The sequence below is a fragment of the Schistocerca nitens genome, chromosome 3 (assembly GCF_023898315.1).
Source record: "Schistocerca nitens isolate TAMUIC-IGC-003100 chromosome 3, iqSchNite1.1, whole genome shotgun sequence".
NCBI lineage: Eukaryota > Metazoa > Arthropoda > Insecta > Orthoptera > Acrididae > Schistocerca > Schistocerca nitens.
This window is the reverse complement of record NC_064616.1, coordinates 205,966,607-205,989,736: the sequence shown is the minus strand read 5'-3', so window position 1 is coordinate 205,989,736 and position 23,130 is coordinate 205,966,607. Positions and strand designations below refer to the sequence as shown.

The window sequence follows — 23,130 nt, the reverse complement described above, 5'->3', positions numbered from 1 at the left end:
ACGTGACGGATGAACGTGCTGGAAAGGTAGGGCGACCGCGTACGGCAACCACAGAGGGCAACGCGCAGCTAGTGCAGCAGGTGATCCAACAGCGGCCTCGGGTTTCCGTTCGCCGTGTTGCAGCTGCGGTCCAAATGACGCCAACGTCCACGTATCGTCTCATGCGCCAGAGTTTACACCTCTATCCATACAAAATTCAAACGCGGCAACCCCTCAGCGCCGCTACCATTGCTGCACGAGAGACATTCGCTAACAATATAGTGCATAGGATTGATGGCGGCGATATGCATGTGGGCAGCATTTGGTTTACTGACGAAGCTTATTTTTACCTGGACGGCTTCGTCAATAAACGGAACTGGCGCATATGGGGAACCGAAAAGCCCCATGTTGCAGTCCCATCGTCCGTGCATCCTCAAATAGTACTGGTCTGGGCCGCCATTTCTTCCAAAGGAATCATTGGCCCATTTTTCAGATCCGAAACGATTACTGCATCACGCTATCTGGACATTCTTCGTGAATTTGTGGCTGTACAAACTGCCTTAGACGACACTGCGAACACCTCGTGGTTTATGCAAGATGGTGCCCGGCCACATCGCACGGCCGACGTCTTTAATTTCCTGAATGAATATTTCGATGATCGTGTGATTGCTTTGGGCTATCCGAAACATACAGGAGGCGGCGTGGATTGGCCTCCCTATTCGCCAGACATGAACCCCTGTGACTTCTTTCTGTGGGGACACTTGAAAGACCAGGTGTACCGCCAGAATCCAGAAACAATTGAACAGCTGAAGCAGTACATCTCATCTGCATGTGAAGCCATTCCGCCAGACACGTTGTCAAAGGTTTCGGGTAATTTCATTCAGAGACTACGCCATATTATTGCTACGCATGGTGGATATGTGGAAAATATCGTACTGTAGAGTTTCCCAGACCGCAGCGCCATCTGTTGTTGAAAATCGTAACTACTGTAATTTCGAAAGTTTTTCTGCCTGAAAATGTACTGTTGTCCCAAGCATATTGCAACAAACGGTGTATTTCTATCGCTGCTCGTTTAGTTTTTATTGCCGTTTCAAATATACCGGTCATTTTTGAAACACCCTGTAAATGGCAACATACTACGTACAATTTGGTTTTATGTTTCACATTTGTCAGCAACACTGGTGACAAACAAAACAAATTTTGAGGGCTATTTAATTATGTACTGCCCCATGGAGGACCTAACATAATTTTGAGCTAGTACCAATTGTCGGCATATGGATATGCAGACAATTTCGCAGAGTTTCGCACCCAAATTGCCACTTAATCGTGACTTATATAGTTTCATAGTTGGAAAAAGTGTCAGGAAGTCGTTTCTGAAAGTCTTTGTATGGAGTGTAGCCATGTATGGAAGTGAAACGTGGACGATAAATAGTTTAGACAAGAAGAGAATAGAAGCTTTCGAAATATGGTGCTACAGAAGAATGCTGAAGATTAGATGGGTAGACCACATAACCAATGAGGAGGTATTGAATAGAATTGGGGAGAAGAGGAGCTTGTGGCACAACTCGACTAGAAGAAGGGATCGGTTGGTAGGACATGTTCTGAGACATCGAGGGATCACCAATTTAGTATTGGAGGGCAGCGTGGAGGGTAAAAATCGTAGAGGGAGACCAAGAGATGAATATACTAAGCAGATTCAGCAGGATGTAGGCTGCAGTAGTTACTGGTAGATGAAGAAGCTTGCACAGGATAGAGTAGCATGGAGAGCTGCATCCAACCAGTCTCAGGACTGAAGACCACAACAACAACAACAGTTGGAAAAAAGGTCTTTCACACAAATATGTCGATTGGAACATTGTAGCACTTTTGCAGTGTCGTTCACGAGACCTGGAAGCTCTACGTGCTCAAAGCAATATAGCTGTCATGGGGCAGTTTTAACGTAAAAAAAAATCATTAAAACTGGAATTACCTTGAAGGTGAATCAGTTACATCTGCACATGCCCAGGGGCGCTTTCAACTGAAATGGCAAACAGTCTCGTAAACAGCTCAGAAACAGATGTGAGATTGACAATGACCTTAAAATCATTGTAAAACTATCCTTGTCATTCTATCAAGGCCACAATGAATTATTCAGACCTCGCATTTTCTTTAACGCCAGTGAGCTTCGGGAACTGGACTGTCTTTGTCAGAATGTGTCCCTTGCACAACCCGATTTTCTTTTTAAATGCATTCTCATCAGCTTAGAAATAAGTTACCTTGCAGTGTCTTCCTATGGGTAGTGTGCGGTTAAGCCCACTTAAAATGGGAAGTCTGCAATCCATTCCGAATGTTCTAATTTACGTTCCTGTACTCCTTTTTACGTCATAAATTCAACAATAAAGTTTAAAACCTAAAAATCATAACAGGCATGCTCCTTGACGTAACCAAAGTACTTTGTAGTAATATATGTAGTCTCCATATTCTCCGATCTGTTCCATTGAAACTGTGCCATTGAAGTAAGTTGGCTGTAAAATTCTGGAATGCTATTTTAGCTTAACAGCTGTTCTGTCCAAACCAGGAAATTATCGAAACCATCAAGATCGAGAAAATTTTATGTAATGGAATAATGCGTGGGACTTCATAAACTTTACATTTCGTAGCACCAAGCTCTTCACGTGCTCCGGGCTGCAAATTTAGCACAAAGTGCTTCTTGATGTACAGAACAACGAATCTCGTCTTTCGATGTTGTAATTTTTTGCTCTTTCATTGTCGACTAAACCATTAAATTCTTTCTGAATGCGAATTAAGAATTCTCATCCCTCTCTTCTGTCATTCCCATTCATTTTAAAGGATTGCGACGATAGGTCGGGAGACTCCCTCTTTTTATGCAAACAGCCACTGGACCTGTGAGCATCCTTCATATCACAAACAAATAGTGAAGATTAAACAGCGCTGACAGCACGATACTGCCGAGCTCAGAGAATTTTGCCGGCCGGAATGCCACACCGCAGTGCTAAATAAAATGTCCCGCAATGCCAGCTATTTCCGGGAAGGAACGTGCAAGTGGCAGGCTGGGCCTCAGCCCGCCTGCAGCCCGCGGACACTGCAGGAATGAAGTTCGGCACGCCGCGCCGTGGCCGGCCCTGCTGTAAGGCGTAGGAATGTTAGTGTGCGGATATAAAAAAGCCACTAAAATCATCATAAAAGAATGTAAGACATCCAAGGCTGATCTCTGGATCTTCCGATCCGTACCATTGAAGTAAGTTTGCTGTAAAATTCTGGAATGTTATTTTAGCTTAACAGCTCTTCTGTCCAAACGAGCAAATTATCGCAACCATCAAGATCGAGAAAGACTGTATGTAGTGGACTTAATGTGGATGCCACTTTCCTTAATTTGGTGAAAACATCTGCAGCAGCTCCCATCACTATTAAATAAATTAGGTATTAACTTACTGGGATATGCACTACTGGCCATTGCCGGCCGGAACGGCCTTGCGCTTCTAGGCGCTACAGTCTGGAACCGAGCGACCGCTACAGTCGCAGGTTCGCATCCTGCCTCGGGCATGGATGTGTGTTGTCTTAAGTTAGTTAGGTTTAATTAGTTCTAATTTCTAGGCGACTGATGACCTCAGAAGTTAAGTCGCATAGTGCTCAGAGCCATTTGAACCATTTTGAACTACTGGCCATTAAAATTGCTACACCAAGAAGAAATGCAGATGATAAACGGGTATTCATTGGGCATATATATTATACTAGAACTGACAAGAGATTACATTTACACGCAATTTGGGTTCATAGATCCTGAGAAATCAGTACCCAGAACAACCATCTCTGGCCGTAATAATGGCCTTGATACGCCTGGGCGTTGAGTCAAATAGAGCTCGGATGGCATGTACAGGTACAGCTGCCCATGCAGCTTCAACGCGATACTACAGTTCATCAAGAGTAGTGACTGGCGTATTGTGGCGAGCCAGTTGCTCGGACACCATTGACGAGACGTTTTCAGTTGGTGAGAGATCTGGAGAATGTGCTGGCCAAGGCAGCAGTCGAACATTTTCTGTATCCGGAAAGGCCCGTACAGGACCTGTAACATGCGGTCGTGCATTATCCTGCTAAAATGTAGGGTTTCGCAGGGATCGAATGAAGGGTAGAGCCACGGGTCGTAACACATCTGAAATGTAACATCCACTATTCAAAGTGCCGTCAATGCGAACAAGAGGTGACCGAGACGTGTAACCAATGGCACCCCATACCATCACGCCGGGTGATACGCCAGTATGGCGATGATGAATACACGCTTCGCATGTGCGTTCACCGTGATGTCGCCAAACACGGATGCGACCATCATGACGCTGTAAACAGAACTTGGATTCATCCGAAAAAATGACATTTTGCCATTCGTGCACCCAGGTTCGTCGTTGAGTACACCATTGCAGGCGCTCCTCTCTGTAATGCAGCGTCAGGGGTAACTGCAGCCATGGTCTCCGAGCTGATAGTCCGTGCTGCTGCAAATGTCATCGAACTGTTCGTGCAGATGGTTGTTGTCTTACAAACTTCCCCATCTGTCGACTCAGGGATCGAGACGTGGCTGCACGATCCGTTACAGTCGTGCGGATAAGATGCCTGTCATCTCGACTGCTAGTGATACGAGGCCGTTGGGATCCAGCACGGCGTTCCGTATTACCCTCCTGAACCCACCGATTCTATGTTCTGCTAACAGTCATTGGATCTCGACCAACGCGAGCAGCAATGTCGCGAAACGATAAACCGCAATCGCGATAGGCTACAATCCGACCTTTATCAAAGTTGGAAACGTGATGGTACACATTTCTCCTCCTTACACGAGGCATCGCAACAACGTTTCACCAGGCAACGCCGGTCGACTGCTGTTTGTATGAGAAATGGGCTGGAAACTTTCCTCATGTCAGCACGTTGTAGATGTCGCCACCAGCGCCAGCCTTGTGTGAATGCTCTGAAAAATTAATCATTTGCACATCACCGCATTTTCTTCCTGTCGGTTAAATTTCGCGTCTGTAGCACGTCATCTTCGTGGTGTAGCAATTTTAATGGTCAGTAGTGTATTTGATGAGATGGAGGGTCGAGGATTCTTAGCCAGTTAGGGCCCAATGTGTCTGTGTAGACTGAGGATCATCGCTGTAAAAGAGCACACTGGCGAGGATTTATCAGGGAGGCGTCACAAGTCCTCTGCCGACTTCAGTATATACGAAAGGAAAAGGTCTGTGACTAGTAATCTGTTACAAACATAAATAAATGTAACGTAAAGTGTATAAATACACGATAGTCCCTGTTTTTTTTAACTGTAAGGCCTACGATAAATCTCTAGTTGGTGGCTTCCGACAGTTTCTTTGGTATTCCCTTTAAAGCCATATAGATTAGACGACTCTCTGAATCTCATATGTGCGAATGGAAATGCCGGACCACAGTTCGTATGCAAGATACTGAGATGGTTTAACTTCTATACGAAAGACGTAGTGTTCAGGACGCTCCTGTAGCTTATCCTCTAATGTTACCCGTAAGTCTAGGATCTGTGTCGAGTATACATGACTGGAAATTATAAGTTGCTCTTAAAATTTAAATTATTCCAATAAGATCTTTCAGTTGTACTATTTATTCATTGAAATCAGCACTTTCCAAAGAACATTTTATTTTTCAACGAATTATATAAAAAAATATGAAGCATACTGCAGTGAATGAGCTAAAGCACACAGAGAGACCAGCTAAGGTAGATGATAAGATACTGGCGCAGGTAATGCTGTGAGCACCGTTCGTGAGTCGTGCTTGTGTTGCTCATTCGGTTGAGCACTGCGTGAGGCAAAGGTCCTGACTTCGACTCTCGGTCCGGCACACAGTTTTCATCTGCCAGAAGGTCAACATACATTTCATCAATATATTTTACATTTTAGTTGTAGAACTACGGAAATGTCGTGGTCGAATATTGAGCTGAAACTTGCTGGCAGATCAAAGCTGTGTGCAGTGTTCTTAACGACTGAGCTGTGTGGGTAAAAATCGCAGCTCAGTTCTACCAGTGCCTCCTGCTTTTTTGGACGTGACATAAACTCTAATGCCCGCTGGCACTGCTATATGAAAGGATATCGCAGATAAATAGCTTAACCTGTATACCATTGTTCTTCTCAATTATCTGTAATTCTCTATGACAGCCAGCTGTAAATTTTGGAGATTGTTTTGTTTGCTAATTTATCAATGTTTTCATTACCAATTATTCCACTATGGTTTTTAGCCCAAACGAATTCTATTACGTTTCTGTCCTTCCTTTATTTGATAAGCGAATCATTTCTTTTTATAATGTAGTTCTTGCTTTAGGTGCTTCCGTGAAAACATCAGGTCTAAAACTTTTTGTATCGAAGGAGCTGGAGATCGACTGCGATCAACAGACCCTATAAAGCATTCGACTTTGATTACCTATAAAAATTGAGATACCCCAAGTTACAAGTTCAAATGGCTCTGAGCACTATGGGACTCAACTGCTGTGGTCATCAGTCCCCTAGAACTTAGAACTACTTAAACCTAACTAACCTAAGGACATCACACACATCCATGCCCGAGGCAGGATTCGAACCTGCGACCGTAGCAGTCGCACGGTTCCGGACTGCCCGCCTAGAACCGCGAGACCACCGCGGCCGGGAAGTTACAAGTAGCAGGCTAAAACTTCCAATGCTCCCCACGACGATGGTAAATAACTTGAACCGTACTCCTGTTGGGACAGCTACGTTTTTGAAATATCTCGCGATGGAAACGTTGTGCGGGACGTCAATTACCGTATGCTAATCCATGTTACGTACCAACAACGCATTTGTGTAAACTTTTTTTGCACTGTACCAGTAAATGAAGTTCCTGATGAGTATTAGTAAAGTTATGTATTCTTCGACTCCGTAATCATCACTTAAACAACTGATGCTACATGTAATTCAGTTAATGACTTGAGTCGCATGTCAACTCGATTACTGATGTGAGTCTCATGTCAACACTGCCTTCGAGAAAACAGAATACAAAAGACTTTTGGTGAACCTGAGAATTACAACCTCATTAGGTGTAAGGGAGAGAGCAATTGGACGTTCCGTGTCAGAAGAGTTCATGTGGTATGCCGCTACGTTATGTTCATGTATGTTGCTCACGCTTAATGTATGATGATTAGGTGTAGAAACTACCAGTATGGATGAAAAGTCTTCTGATCAAAGTCCGATACTATGGTTCACTCACACGTTATAAGGAGATAATGAAAGATTTGTCTAGCAGTAAAATTTATATGAAGAGTACTTTGGTGGAAACCATGAATGATTCATCGCTTCTTTTACTTGTACACTCAGTGTTAGGCAAGATTCACAAAATACATAACATTAAAGTATACATTTTTGGACAATGACGAGAATTGGTTAACTTGTGCACTCGATATCTGCAAAATATCGAGTAGTTTTGTCCACTGTTACGAGGAGGGGTCAGAAACTAAAGTTTCAAGACCGATATTCCTTGAGTTTCGACTGCCGTAGAGAAATTATTAGTGTGCGATAATTCTGATTAACGCTGTTGGCAATTGTGCAGAGTTTCATCCACCCGCCACGTGCAGCGCTAGTTGTGTTGTTATAGGTGAACACAAACGGCGACTCGTTTGGAAGACTGGTGCCGCGAAGTAATCCGGTCAGTTATTCGATTTATGTGAACGAAACATGTAACCGCGGCGGAAATTCACTGGTAGCTGGTAGAGGTTTACCGAGAGAACGTAATGTCTCGTCCGCATTTCGCAGAATGTTGTCGAAAGTTAGCAGCCGGTAGACAAACGTCACCGACGAGGATCGCAATGGCAGACACAGCAAGGCCTCAACATATCTGAATACAAGTCGTATGGAGGAGCTGATGCAGGTGAACTTAAAGGAGCACCTATGAGGCCCACTGTTCGCTTCAGACGAAGTGGTGAAGCACTTCGCTACAACGTGGCTGAACAAGCAAGGACACGATTTATACAAGGAGGGTATACTCAGACTCGTCTCACGAAGCGACAAGTGCCTAACTCGATATGGAGACTATGTCGAAAAATAACGTAATGTACACTACTGGCCATTAAAATTGCTGCACGAAGATGACGTGCTACAGACGCGAAAATTAACCGACAGGATGATGATGCTGTGATATGGAAATGATTAGCTTTTCAGAGCATTGTCACAAGGTTGGCACCGGTGGCAACATCTACAACGTGCTGACAGGAGGAAAGTTTCCAGCCGATTTCTCATAAACAAAAAGCAGTTGACCGGCGTTGCCTGGTGAAACGTTGTTGTGATGCCTCGTGTAAGGAGGAGAAATGCGTACCATCATGTTTCCGACTTTTAAAAAGGTCGGATTGTAGCCTATTGCTATTGTGGTTTATCGTATCTCGACATTGCTGCTCGCGTTGGTCGAGATTCAATGACTGTTAGCAGAATATGGAATCGGTGGGTTCGGGAGTGTAATACGGAACGACGTGCTGGATCCCAACGGCCCCGTATCACTAGCAGTCGAGATGACAGGCATCTTATCCGCATGGCTGTAACGGATCGTGCAGCCACGTCTCGATCCCTGAGTCAACAGATGGGGACGTTTGCAAGACAACAACCATCTGCACGAGCAGATCGACGACGTTTGCAGCAGCGTGAACTATCAGCTCGGAGACCATGGCTGCGGTTACCCTTGACGCTGCATCACAGACAGGAGCGTCTGCGATGGTGTACTCAACGACGAACCTGGCTGCACGAATGGCGAAATGTCATTTTTTCGGATGAATCAGGGTTCTGTTTACAGCGTCATGGTCGCATCCGTGTATGGCGACATCGCGGTGAACGCACATGCGAAGCGTGTATTCGTCATCGCCATACTGGCGTATCATCCAGCGTGATGGTACGGGGTGCCATTGGTTACACGTCTCGGTCACCTCTTGTTCGCTTTGACGGAACTTTGAACAGTGGACGCTACATTTCAGATGTGTTACGACCCGTGGCTCTACCCTTCATTCGATCCCTGCGAAACCCTATATTTTAACAGGGTAATGCACGACCGCATGTTGCAGGTCCTGTACGGGCCTTTCTGGATACGGAAAATGTTCGACTGCTGCCTTGGCCAGCACATTCTCCAGATCTCTCACCAACTGAAAACGTTTGTTCAATGTTGGCCGAGCAACTGGCTCGTTACAATACGCCAGTCACTACTCTTGATGAACTGTGGTATCGTGTTGAAGCTGCATGGGCAGCTGTACCTGCACACCCCATCCAAGCTCTGTTTGACTCAATGCCCAGGTGTATCGAGGCCGTTATTACGGCCAGAGGTGGTTGTTGTGGGTACTGATTTCTCAGGATCTATGCACCCAAATTACGTGAAAATGTAATCACATGTCAGTTCTAGTATAATATATTTGTCCAATGAATACCCCTTTATCATCTGCATTTCTTCTTGGTGTAGCGATTTTAATGGCCAATAGTGTATATACTGCCCGCTGGCTGTATTGGATGCGTGAAATCAAATACGTTTCACTGCAGCTTTGTAACTTTAGTTTCCGATCACCTGTCGTACTAAGCGCATAGTTTGTCGGCAGTGAAGTGGAGACATCAGAAACGTAAGAGACGTTGGCAGCTCCGTTTCCCGCATCCCTTTGTCATGCCCCCAACAAGCGAAGCCGTGTCTTCCAAAGCCACGTCCACACCGGCCGCAAAACCAAAGAGAGAGGTTCGCCAGAGAGCCGCACTCAGTGTGGACGTTAAACCGCGCCGCTCTGCGCAATAACGAACAAGTTCCGCTCTGTGCCAGTCCATCAAAGAAAATGTTTCGTCGTGAGCGCTTTGTTAAAACATTCCTCGTTTTGTACTTTTATTGACAGGCGGGCACACACACCACAACATTGCTGCGCACGTACGGATAGTCTGCTCTATTCGGCTCAATCCCACCTGGTCGACGCCGTCCTGGGCTGCTCTGTGCCGCGCATTTGTCCCGTGTGGACGCGGCTTAAGACTGACCGTTACATAGCCATCCCGCCAAGAATGGATGGAAAACTGGTGCACACGCCCAGGTCCATCCAAGTCGCAGCTAGTTATCTTTGCACACACTAATTTAATGAAATATACGCAGAACCCCCCCCCCCCCCCAGAAAATGCAGCAGTGAATTTATGGGGGAGGAGAATAAGAGCTCAGAACACAGTAAGATATCTTCGGATCATTCTAGATCGACTGATAAACTGGAACGATAATACCAAGCAAAAGATCGTGGCAGCAAACAAATAAAATAACTAAGAGCGGGTTAATACGGCATAGAACAGTGGGAAAGGGGGCGGCGGGGGTCAGCGGCACTATTAACGATGCTCATTTGTAAAATGTTCGTGATGATACGAGGCGTGTTTTTTAAGTAAGTACCGTTTTGAAATTAAAAATGACGTGCTAAGATATCTCAGTAATTTTTATTTTTACATGAAAGATTGTACCTTAATCTACTTGTCTACATAAGTTCCGTCAATATTGAGGAACTTGTTACAACGTTGTACCAGTTTTTGAATACCCTCGTCATAGAAGTCTGCCGCCTGATTTGTTAACCACTGCATCACCACGGTTTTGACTTCGTCATCGTCTTGAAGACGCTGACCGCCCAGGTGTTTCTTCAAGTGCAGGAACAGATGGTAGTCACTGGGCGCAAGATCGGGGCTGTACGGAAGATGATCTAGAGTTTCCAATCGAAAAGATGTGATGCGATCTTTGGTCTGATTTGCCACATGCGGACGTGCATTGTCTTGCAGCAAAACGATGCCCTTGCTCAACCTCCATGATTCTGGTGTGACGTAGTCACCCATGTTTCATCGCCCGTAACAATTTGGCTTAAGAAATCATCGCCGTCGTTGTGGTACCACTCAAGGAAACTCAATGCACTGTCTAAACTTTTGGTTTTGTGCACATCCGTCAACATTTTCGGTATCCAACGTGCGCACAATTTTCGGTAATTCAAGTGCTCGGTCACAGTGCCATACAAAACACTACGAGAAACATTAGGAAAGTCATCCCGCAAGGAGGAAATCGTAAAGCGTCTGTTTTCTCTCACCTTATTCTCCACTTCCTGCACCAAACTTTCATTAACGACCGAAGGACGCCCACTCCGTTGTTCATCATGCACATTTGTGCGGCCATCTTTAAATGCTCTCACCCACTTTCTTATCATTCCATCACTCATAATGTTTTCTCCGTAAACTGCACAGATCTCACCATGAATATCGATTGCTTTTAGGCCTTTAGCACTAAGAAATCTTGTAACAGACCGAACTTCACAGTCGGCGGGACTCACGATTATCGGAGGCATCTTAAACACTCAGTACACAAGGTAAACAAGGAAGAATCAGACTGTAATGGCGTCAGTGCGTAGATTAAGGTACAGGCTTTCATGTAAAAATAAAATTATTGAGATATCTTAGCACGTCTTTTTTTAGTTTCAAAACTGTACTTACTTAAAAAAACACGCCTCGTAACTCTGGAATATGCTACACAGCCGTGAATAGATCACGGAACGCCAATTAAACGAATCGTGTCATCAGGCAGAACAAGTTCAAATGGTTCAAATGGCTCTGAGCACTATACGACTTAACTTCTGAGGTCATCAGTCGCCTAGAACTTAGAACTAATTAAACCTAACTAACCTGAGGACATCACACACATCCATGCCCGAGGCAGGATTCGAACCTGCGACCGTAGCGGTCGCTCGGCTCAGACTGTAGCGCCCAGAACCGAACGGCCACTGCGACCGGCGCAGAACAAGTCAGTGTATTTCACGAAAACTCGAAAGTAGATATAATTTGTAGGCTCTGAGTCACCCACTCAATATATGTCAAAATTATATATAAAAATAGCAAAATTTTTCAATAAAAAATTGAAAATATAGCTATTTTTATATAAAAATTTTTAAGAGTAAAACTTATATATATGCATAAAAATTTCTCGATTCTCTTGCCGCGTCAAATTCAGATAAAATTACAAACTTTCGATGATATTTGCCATCATCCTCGTCAGAGACTAACACTGGCTGTTGGGAGCTGGCAAGTTTCCCTCTTTTACACTCCCAGAACGGCATCCGATTGGCTGGATTATGTCATGATGGCGCGTACAGAGGTTGCGCTCTCTAGCGTTGTTTGCAATGCCATCGATCTCATCAGGCGGTGAACTATGGGATGTATTCCTCAGTGTGTTTTTCCTTGTCAAGTGCACGCTTCCGTACATTGCTACGTGCATTGCCGGTGTCCCTGTTGAAGTTTTTTTTCAACAGCTTCCCTAATCACAGCGTCCCAGTAGTTCGAAGTGTGAGCCAGTATTCTCGTTTGTTCAAACAAGATGTTGTCCTTATTTAACAGGCAGTGAGTGTTCTGCAACCACTGATTTATGCAAATGCCTGTTTTTAAGGTGACGTTGGTGCTCGACGCAACGATCGGCAACCGTCCGTACAGACTGGCCCACGTAACTCTTGCCCCACTCTCAAGGAATGTTATAAATTCCCGGCACTCTCAGGCCAAGATTATCTTTAATGGGTCGCAACATTTCTTTAATTTTTCTGGGTGGCCAGAAGACCGGTCGGATTCCTTGCCTGTTTAGCACTCTACTTATCTTGCTACTTGTTTAACAGCAGAACGGAAGCCACGCTATCTTTTGGCTTGTTTGAAAAAGTCACGTCTTTGTTTTCTCAACAGCGTTGATCTGATGTCACGGACAGAATACCCGTTTCCTCTGAACATTATCTTCAGATGCTTAATCTCGGAACCGAGGTGGGCCATGTCCGAAATAGTTCTGGCTCTGAGTACTAAGGTGTTCAGCATAGCTCTCTTCTGAGCTGGATGGTGAAAGCTGCAGCCGTTGAGATACTGATCTGTATGCGTCAGTTTTCTGTACACAGAATGACGGGAGTCGTCCATCCGATTTCCCTTCAAGCAACACACTCAAAAAAAGATAACTTCCAGTCCTTGTTAACCTCCACTGCAAATCTTATGTTGGAATGTATACCATTGAACTGATCAAAAAACTGCTGTAGCGCCTCACTGCTATGCGACCAGATTGAAAATACAGGGTGGTCGGCAATTCCCGTTACAGACTTGTAGGACTTGTAGAGGAGAGTGAGTACATCGTATTTTGAATAGGAACCCATGTCCGGAAACGTCATCCAACGAGACTACAGAGCGTCAAAATTATAGGCGCGGGCGTACCTTAACAGCTATGAACACTTGCTCAGTAGAGGAGATGTGTTTCACATTAGCTCCTCAGGTATGCGATTTAGAGCCCACGTTTATTGGACATTTTTTTCGTTTTGTCCACACTACCACCACTGAAAGTTACCAGCCCTATACTCTTCACAACACAAGAACGGGTTCATGTATTCAACTGTCAGAGGTATCAGAGCGGTTTTCGTTTATAACTTTCGACTCGTTCGTTTCCGGTACAGGTTTCCTTCCTTGAGATTAATACATTCAACATTCTTCATCATCCTAGAAAGTCTGTAACATCATCACGGAATCATTCCGTGTATACGTACATTAACAGACGCCCGCGCCTTTAACTTTGACGCTCTGTAGTCTCTTTGGCTGACGTTTCCGGACATGGGTTCGTATTCAAAATACGATGTACTCACTCCCCTCTACGTTCTAGAAGTCTGTAATGGGAATTCCCGACCACCCTGTATATCGTCAGCGTTCTTCAAGATCTGTGAAAAAGGTCGCTAATGGCTGATGACAGTGGCGAATAGATGGGCATTCCATCAGTCATTTTATGTAATTTCCACTGTAAGAGAAGTATGTGGTCATCAGAGTGCGGCGAAATAATTTCGAAGTTTCTGGCGAGACATAAAAATCATATATGATTTCCACTCTTAAAAAAATTGAAAATTTAGCTATTTTTTATGTATAATTTTGATATATTTTCAGTGGGTGACGCAGAACCTAAAAATTGTCTGCCATGCTCCGCTTTATTTCTAGCTCCCTTAAACGAATTTTAATTAAAAATGCTAAATTTTTAAATTTTTTTATTTTTTAAAAAGAAATCAATTAAAGAAACTAGGGAAATGAATTCCTTTATTACAAAAACAATTTTTAAATCTTTTTATTTAAAAAATAATTTTGTAATGAATCATGATTTTGTAAGAAACTAAAATCTGACTCATTCGATAAAATATATATGTGCCAGCGCAGTGGCGAGTAAGAGTATTAATATTAATTAAACTAAAAATTCCAAATCATGGGACTCATTATTAATATTTTTCATTTTCTTTGTATCTCAATTGAATCTGTACTTCTTCAAAAAATTGAAAACCCAATTACTTATTAATTTGATATATATATGGCACAATAATCTTAAACTCGTTATTAAGCTGCATACAAATTTTTTTCTCCATATGTGGTATTAAATTAACCGCATCTACTAATGTTGTACAAAACATTTATTTCTACCCCTCTAATTCTTTTAAATAAATTAGGATTGCTTGCATTATTGAGCTCCTTGAGTAGGGGCTCCATTTATATAAAAAAAATTATTAGTAAAATTAAGCAAAACTCCAGGCCAATCGGAGAAACCCGAAGGATTTTTCTTTGCCATTTGTTTCTTTGTTGCTACTTATTTTCACCGTCCGGGTTTTTTCTGCTGTTGCCGATGTGTCACTTTTTTCTGTGACACTGCTACTGTCCCATCTTCTTCTGCTTGTAGATTGTTGAGCTGCCAGATTAGCTGTCAGATGTTCTCGAAGAATGTAGGACAGCAAATGATTTAGTAATTGCCAGCCAAACTATTAGCTAAAGTACCAGCTTTGCCTGTACAAGTTAGCAAAACCCGTTTACAAACCGAATATCTAGTAGATTTTTGAGTGATAAACCGTTCATCGATTTATGTCGGATGGAAATACATTATTTTCTTTACATTATGCTTTTCTTTTTTTAGAAGAGATTAATTGTAAATATGAACGTGAGCACTCAAATTGAGATTTAAAAATAATTTTTACGTGAAAAACGAATTATATTCCGTGGTATAGTAGCTGGCTTCGCTACCTGTGAGTCCGAGGTCCGATTCCCGGCCGGATTGGGGATTTTCCCTGCCCGGGGACGGGGTGTTTGTGCTGTCCTCATAATTTCATCATCATCATCATTCGTGACAGTGGCTTGATTGGACTGTGTAAAGAATTGGGACGTTGCACGGGCGCTGATGACCGGGCAATTGAGCGCCCCACAAACCAAACATAATCATCGAAGTATATTCCCATACTGTTGTGAATGGACACTGCACTGCCTCAGCGCCATCTGTGAATGAAGTTAGCAACTGCTGTGCGAGAAGTACAGATATACCGAGCAATCGAGACGTAAATAAGTAGGTGGAGCGAAGCGGAAGATGTCGTTTGACTGCTGTGTTAATCGCGCCCACTTTCTGAATCATTCAATCGAGTCAGTTCTCTATTGCAAGTGGGATCTCTATACTGCAGCCTCGATTTTTGTTTATTTCTCAGCCAGATAGTAAACGATGTTAAAAATTCAAGAAGCAGGCATAATCTACATGAAAAGGGCTACATTATCTATCACGCTTAAAAATATTCAGTTAATATCTTGTGCTGTACATCATATATAAGATTCTTTTTACCATACATAATTAAATAAGCAAGGGTAGTTGTAGCAATTTTATCATTAAAAGTTGCACTAAGTTTCAGCGTTGTTTTTTGAGTGGCAACTACATTCTTTGTACGAGTCATATTTATGACATAAATTGGATAATTCGTTATGAAATTACACGAACTTATCTCCTTTCAATTGTTCCCTTAAAATCCAGAAAAGAGTCGTAAGCCTTCAAATAATTATTTGGTGGATCTAAGTTCCACATTTCTCGCAGAAAAACTTTATTTCTTCTATTCTCAAGATAAAGTGTGCATATCTTAACATGATCAGATAGTGACAAATCAGACATCTGATTACTTTGTCGTATTTTTGTCTGAAATTTAATAAATATGAAATCGTAAGGCATATCAAATTCTGCGGAGTTACATAAATTTGTAATATGTAATTCAAAATTTTTCTTACCACTCAGTGCAGCGACTTCAGTAATTTGTCATTCATAAAAGGATATAGGAATTTTTTAATTTTTCGTTGCTTTCGCTCATAATTTGGCCCATATTTAAAATAGGTACACGAATTTCCAAAGATACTAAAAAAATTCGATCTTCATTTGAGAGAGTATCTATTATTTCAATTCAAGCATTATTGTAATCATACCATCTAAGTTATAGCATCTCCAGCGTTAGAGGACGTTGTAAAATTACAGAAATTTTTCCCTCAAACATGATATCCTTATCTTCAACTTTTGTAGTCCTGTCTTCCTCAGTTGCCTGTAATATTACGCTATATTGATAATTTTTACTTATGGACCGTCTGACAGCAACTGAATAAAACACAATTTTTGTGTCATACGCGTTTCGCCTTTATTTTTTGCAAGGCGTCATCAGTGGCCTGGAATGTGTACATATGTTAGCTATTTAATTTACATTTTTGTCACTGTGCCTATAGGTTATAAACAGTTCTGGTGGTTGATATTTCCTATTAAGTAGTAATGTTTTGATCTGTACTTACAGGTTGCGTGGACAATTTCTTACATATTACGCTCCTGTTGCATTTTTGGTGTTGTTCTTCTTCTTATGAATGCCAATTTACGGTTTTTTTCCCCACATTCCACAGCACTATGAACTGAACGCTTGTTTCAATGTAATGTTTTGGTTTCTGTTGCCGACTGTCAAATGTTTTTGCCAAAGATCGAATGTTATTGCCAAACTTTCGAGTGGTGTTATTGAAGTATCTGTGATCTGTTCGTGTATGCATTTGTGTGTGTGTGTGTGTGTGTGTGTGTGTGTGTGTGTGTGTCCAGATGGTGTGGGGAAGAGTTTTTTATGTTATCATTTCCTTTATTAAGTGTAGTAGGAAGCCTGTGCTGATGTGCTTATTTTCATTTCTTGGTCCATGTTTGTGGGATGATGGTTACGATGTTTTAAATGCTCTGCAAATGTGGAACGGTTTGTTTCATACTTCCAACATCTGATATGTTCTTTGATCTTGTTTCAAAATTCCTGCATGTCATGCCTATGTATACTGCATCACAACTTTGACATTCAAGTTTATATATTCCTGAATTTATTCAGTTGCTGTCAGACGGTCCAAAAGTAAAAATCATCAATATACCATAATGATATCCTTATAATCATTGAAAAATGAACCAATCATTCCAAGTGGATAAAACACTTAATTTTTCTTGCACTTTGTGTTTCTGTTGTTCAGTATATGACCTTCCATACTTATTTTATCAGCAAGAGATGAACTGAAGTGGAACAAAATTGATGATAAAATAAAAGGATGTTCAGTTCTAGATAAAACATTATTTCCTTTCTGTATGGCTATAAAATCAAACAGCTTTGCCACATAATTACAGATTAATTTTTCATTGAATTTGCTGTCATATGTTGGGTAATATGATTAACCAACTTTAACAATCTTGAGGCTCATGTACAATTGAGCATGATTAGGATGAAGTAATCCATCTCCTGTGTGGATGTTAATTTCACTATCCTTGTTAGGAACATTCAGGTTATATTTACTTTTCTTGTTCACAGGTAATCAGTAAAACTGGATTTAATAAGGATCACATTTTATTAGGCCATTTCTAAAACAACTGTTACACAAGCACAATTGAAGTCAGTTAAATTATTATTTTCATCAGTTATAGTTACTTCTGAATCCTGAATTTTATTGTGAACTGGAATATTTACAGGATTATGTGGTTCATCAATTAGTGGTCCACCAAATTCAGCCTTAGGCTTGAAGGAAGTAATAATAATAATTGCTTAGTGAAAAAGATCTGTATGCTTTACAAACATTCCATCAGCTAGATTTAAATTTATGTTGATTAACTGGAATGGAATGATTTTAGGAACATAGGTAGTAACAGTCATTCCCTTTGCAAGAATAGTTTAGCCACTAAATCCAAGCACACTTCGAATACTATTATTTATATCCATATAAAATATAATATCACTTTTAATAATAACTCAAAACTTCGCCTTCTTTGATGTATATGTATATTAGGCTCTTTTGTATGGAGAAATTTTTCTAAGCTGTTCGAAGCATATTGATCAACAGTAATTGTCTCTCCACCACAATATAATTTGTTATTTTTCGACACAATATTTGGAGTAAAAATGTATAAAAACCAACTAGTGCAGCTTTGCTATAGTTGTCTCATATAGGTACAGTCAATCATTTTTGAGAACAGATGACATACCTCTCATTTGGAATAGACGACTCATTTTCAGCAAGCTATTGCCTAATTCTGTTCGATGTGCAATGATAGGGCCAAGCTGATGTGGAAAAAAGTAGAAATTATACCATTAGATGACTGTCAAGATAATTTGCTTGTAGTATTCCATGATTTCATTCTCAAAAATCAGGATGTGGTTAGAGAATATTTTATATTTTACTAGAGGCATACATAAAGGAATAGATTGTTTTTATTTAGTTCAGACATTGTCAGAAATATCAAAACAATTTGTGAGAGATAATCTAAATTTTTAAAATACATTTATACAAGATGTAATAATTGTACTAAGAAACTAACAGCGTAGTCTATTGGTTCTTTGGTGTAGTACGTCTTGATGATTAAACATCCGAACTACGAAGCTGAGAGGTCCGCAGCTCGTGGTCGTGTGGTAGCGTTCTCGCTTCCCGCGCCCGGGTTCTATTCCCGGCGGGGTCAGGGAAGTTCTCTGCCTCGTGATGACTGGGTGTTGTGTGATGTCCTTAGGTTAGTTAGGTTTAAGTAGTTCTAATTTCTGGGGGACTGATGACAATAGATGTTGAGTCCCATAGTGCTCAGAGCCTACGAAGCTGAGGAGCCGATTTTAGATAAAACTTCATATTACGATTTCCTTTTCTGTATTCCGATTTTGATGAAATAAATCCTATACATTACCCCAGTTTCCTGTGAAAACCCCACGAGAATTCATCAAGTAATTTTGGAAATTAATGTATTCAAACAGACAGACACAACGGTTTTACACAGTTTTATTATTAGTGTAGCCTAAAAAAGTCTTCGAAAATTTTCTGTTCAGTAAGTACAGGTAGCGTTTTCCGCAGCCCTGAGGGATTTAAAACAAAATTGCCACTACAATCAATAAATTTTAGAATTAGTGCGTTAAACCAAGTCGTGAGACACGAATTTCATTTTACACCTGTTAACATTGTCGTTCCACCAGTGGACATAGTTTCCGCATTGGAGGGGTTCAATTTCAAAGAGAAAACATCAAAACGTCGCCAGAGTAGTCGCTTTAAGGAAAACACCAGGGTGAAAATGCCCATATTGCCTCCCTGCTGATAGAATAGCAGTAAACAATTTTCAGGATGACGTTTTAACTGTATTTTATGGATTGTGGATGTGGTACTTTTCATACTTTATTTCCACAGTCTTAAGTGTCTGACCGGGCGGGGTAGCGCAGTGGTTAGCACACTGGACTTATAACACTTCCGTCTGCTACTGCTACACCATAACCTAAAAGTAGGGGTCAGTTTGCAAAACAGAATTATTTTGTTATAGCAATTATGGTATAAAGCAGCAGAGCAGTGTTACCCTCTGAGAGGAATTTTGTTATGTTGACCGTGTTATTCCTAACGGAGGTGGCTTATCGGAAATGAAAGTGAGAATTACGTAAATAATTAAACAGTAACAAACAAGATTTTTGCCTATCTGCACTGTGTAACATCTGCACTGTTTAACGTATAAAGAAAACGGTCGCCAGCCTAACTAGGCAAGAGAATGATTAACATTCTCGTTTAAGAAAGTAGGTATAAGTAACTATAACGGACAAACACAACCTAGACTTGGCCACACGCGAGTGCAATGAACTCTGACACACTCATATGTTTACGGTAAGATTGAATCTAACAGTTGGAGCAGCACAAACTAATTGCAAAATTATAACACGTACAGAAAAACACTATCACTTTCAAGGCTTACACAAACTGAGTGGTCTTTATACTGTTAATATGCACACAAGAGAGACAAACACTTAGTAATCATGAACATATAATTTCCTACTATGCAGTTTTCCACTTTTACTACCGTGAGACATAAAATTAACATTTATGTAAGATACTGACTCACTTTCTGCGATTAACAACAGGCAGTAATGTAATCATTTACTAAGCAAAACTCTATAAGCCTCAGTCTGGAGAAATTTTAATTTGAAGTTGGCAACAACACATTAATAATCAGTTTTACTAGGAAAATTATTTCAGCAAGCATCATTAACTTTAACTCACTCTCTTGCCACATTAACTTTAACTTTCTTTTTACTAAGTTCAAAGGGGGCATTAATTAGAAAACTGGGTTTTAATGTACTTTCAGTAAGGACACTCGGTAATCACTTTAGTTCAAACGGAGAGGACCCTGAGAGGTGTTATGATGAGGAGAAAAGTCAAGGTAGGTACATAAATTCAGATGTAAATTACCTTATATTTCAGCACATTAGCACATCCATTAAGCTGATCCTTCACTGTACATAATTATAGTATTACGTTGCAATGATTGCGCAATGTGGTGGCGACTGCATGTTGGTAGGTGGAATTGCAGGCAGAATTGTTGGACTCTGTCATTTCTTGGTGGCGATGATAGATACAAATTCCAGAATAGTTCCAGCTATTTATCCATCCATCCGAGGCCTTGGAAAGAAGCAGGAAAAGCCTCTCTCGGAATCAACACAATATGCATCTTTTACATGCAAGTGCACGGACTCGTAGCTGGTCCCCGACTGACTGCTCTTTCCCGATTAACTATCAGTTCCACCTTTTCCCTTTAGGCCAACCACAATTTGCGCGCGCTACACAGTTCCGTTCCCGAGGGGAACCACACTACCTCTTATACACAAAATTACTAAGATTCCTAAGTGAGGATCAGCAATTTACATAACAGCAACCAAATATATTAAATAAAACAGAACATTTTCACATATTGATATTTCCACCAAAAATTACTCACACAAAATTACAATCATATACAGTTTTTTTAGTTCCCTCCAAATGGGACAAAGCATTTAAATGACAGATACACTACTTTGCATTGAACCAAACCATGATATCAAGGTTTGTATAAAGAAAGCAGTATACACTTTTATGTTATCGATTCAATCACACACATTTACAGAAGCACAGCAATGTAACATTAAATAAAACAAAAGGCAAAATAAACCAGTAGAGTATTAGAGCTATGGTGTTACAGACTCCCATTCGGGCCCGGCCGGTGTAGCCGAGCGGTTCCAGGCGCTTCGTTCTGGAACCGCGCGACCGGGCATGGATTTGTGTGATGTCCTTAGGTTAGTTCGGTTTAAGTAGTTCTAAGTTCTAGGGGACTGATGACCTCAGCTGTTGAGTCCCATAACGCTCAGAGCCATTTGAACCATTTACCATTTGGGAGCACGACGTTTCAAACCCGTGTCCGGCCATCATGATTTAGGTTTTCCGTGATTTCCCTAAATCGCTTTACGCAAATGCCAGATGGTTCTTTCTAAAGGGCACGGCCGCTTTCCTTCTCCATCCTTCCCTAATCCGAGCTCGTGCTCCGTCTCTGATGAGCTCGATGTCGACGAGCCGTTAAACACTTAACCTCCTCCTTGATTAGTGCCGTCAGTGACCAAAATTGTTAGCCACTAGTCATGAAAAATTACCGTACTACTAATGTTGAAATAGCTTTCAGTGTATGTTTCATTTTCTCAGGTGCCCGGCGACTGTGAATCCGGAGAAAGCCCAGACTCAGCACCAAGTTAACAAAAGTTCCTCTTGCTCATCCCGGCCACGCACAAAATCCGTCCAACACGATGTCCATCAAAAAGGTACCGTAAACAATAATCACTTTCAGAGTGTCCTTTAATGTTTGTAATTAATAAGCTGTTGGATAGTACGAACCACACTTGAGAAAAGGTTTGTCTTCATCGGCGCATGGTAACACGACGTTTTTGGCCCAAAGACACTCAATTTTTTCCTACTCACAATGAAATTTTAACTGATTATTGATCGAAATACAACCGGAATTAGAATTTTGTTCACCCTACAATACATAGTCATCGGTCAAGACCCACGAAAAACTTGGTGTCTGTAGCCCAGTAATTCTGGAGGATGGCTACTCAGCAGTTGAATATACGGATGATTTGCAATACTTTTGCCGGCGACACCTGCCATCGACATATTGTTGTCTACAGCATTTGACTCTGAACAAGGTAGTCTGGCTACACCTTCGACTTAGTGTCACGTGGAAAGCCTCGGAGATGGAGTGTCGCGTGCGGAGGGCAGCAACGAACTGGTCGTGATGAAATGAAATGCGTTGACGCGCTCTGTTGTCATGCCGACGACATCGCAATCACGTGACACCCACAGTTTCATTCGCCGTGGTGCTGAAGCGTTCTCTCTACAGCACTGCGTTTATCTCTAACTGGCGGTCGTGTGTGTGTGTGTGTGTGTGTGTGTGTGTACTGACGAAGACTGCGGCCGAAAGCTGTATGTGAGTGTCTTTTACACAATGGTGCCTGTTTGCAACTTGACGTGTCTTCTTTACGGTAAGTAGCAAACTGTCCTTTCGTATATTGTTAACTGCCGATGAGTTACGAAAGATGCAGTGCTCACTAAATGCCTTTCTTTTTTATCTTCTGGGAACAGATGTTGGAGTAAGTGGTAATAAACAAATTGTTTCCTTGAGCCGGCCGCGGTGGTCTCGCGGTTCTAGGCGCGCAGTCCGGAACCGTGCGACTGCTACGGTCGCAGGTTCGAATCCTGCCTCGGGCATGGATGTGTGTGATGTCCTTAGGTTAGTTAGGTTTAAGTAGTTCTAAGGTCTAGGGGACTAATGACCACAGCAGTTGAGTCCCATAGTGCTCAGAGCCATTTGAACCATTTTTGTTTCCTTGAACATACGTAGTACATGATGACCGTGGCGGTCCAAAAAGAGGAATTCGGGCGTTCATGGACGCGTACGCTGCCCTCATCTTCCTTCGCACCTTCAGTGATCGGAATTGGAATAAGGGCGAAAATAGTACAATAAAAGCGAACCCAGCAATGCTTCGCAATTTCTAAATGTGCATGGGAACTGGATATACGTCCT

At 41.8% G+C, this 23,130-nt stretch overlaps 1 protein-coding gene across 2 annotated transcripts in view; it reads left to right on the top strand.

Annotated features, from left to right (window-relative positions):
- LOC126248152 (ligand of Numb protein X 2-like) overlaps positions 1–23,130 on the top strand; it is a 462,639-nt gene that overhangs the window by 142,794 nt on the left and 296,715 nt on the right. For both annotated transcript variants that reach the window (XM_049948888.1, XM_049948889.1), the window contains one exon: positions 21,753–21,868. In XM_049948888.1, the coding sequence (XP_049804845.1) occupies positions 21,753–21,868 (116 nt within the window). The remainder of the gene's footprint in view (positions 1–21,752; positions 21,869–23,130) is intronic.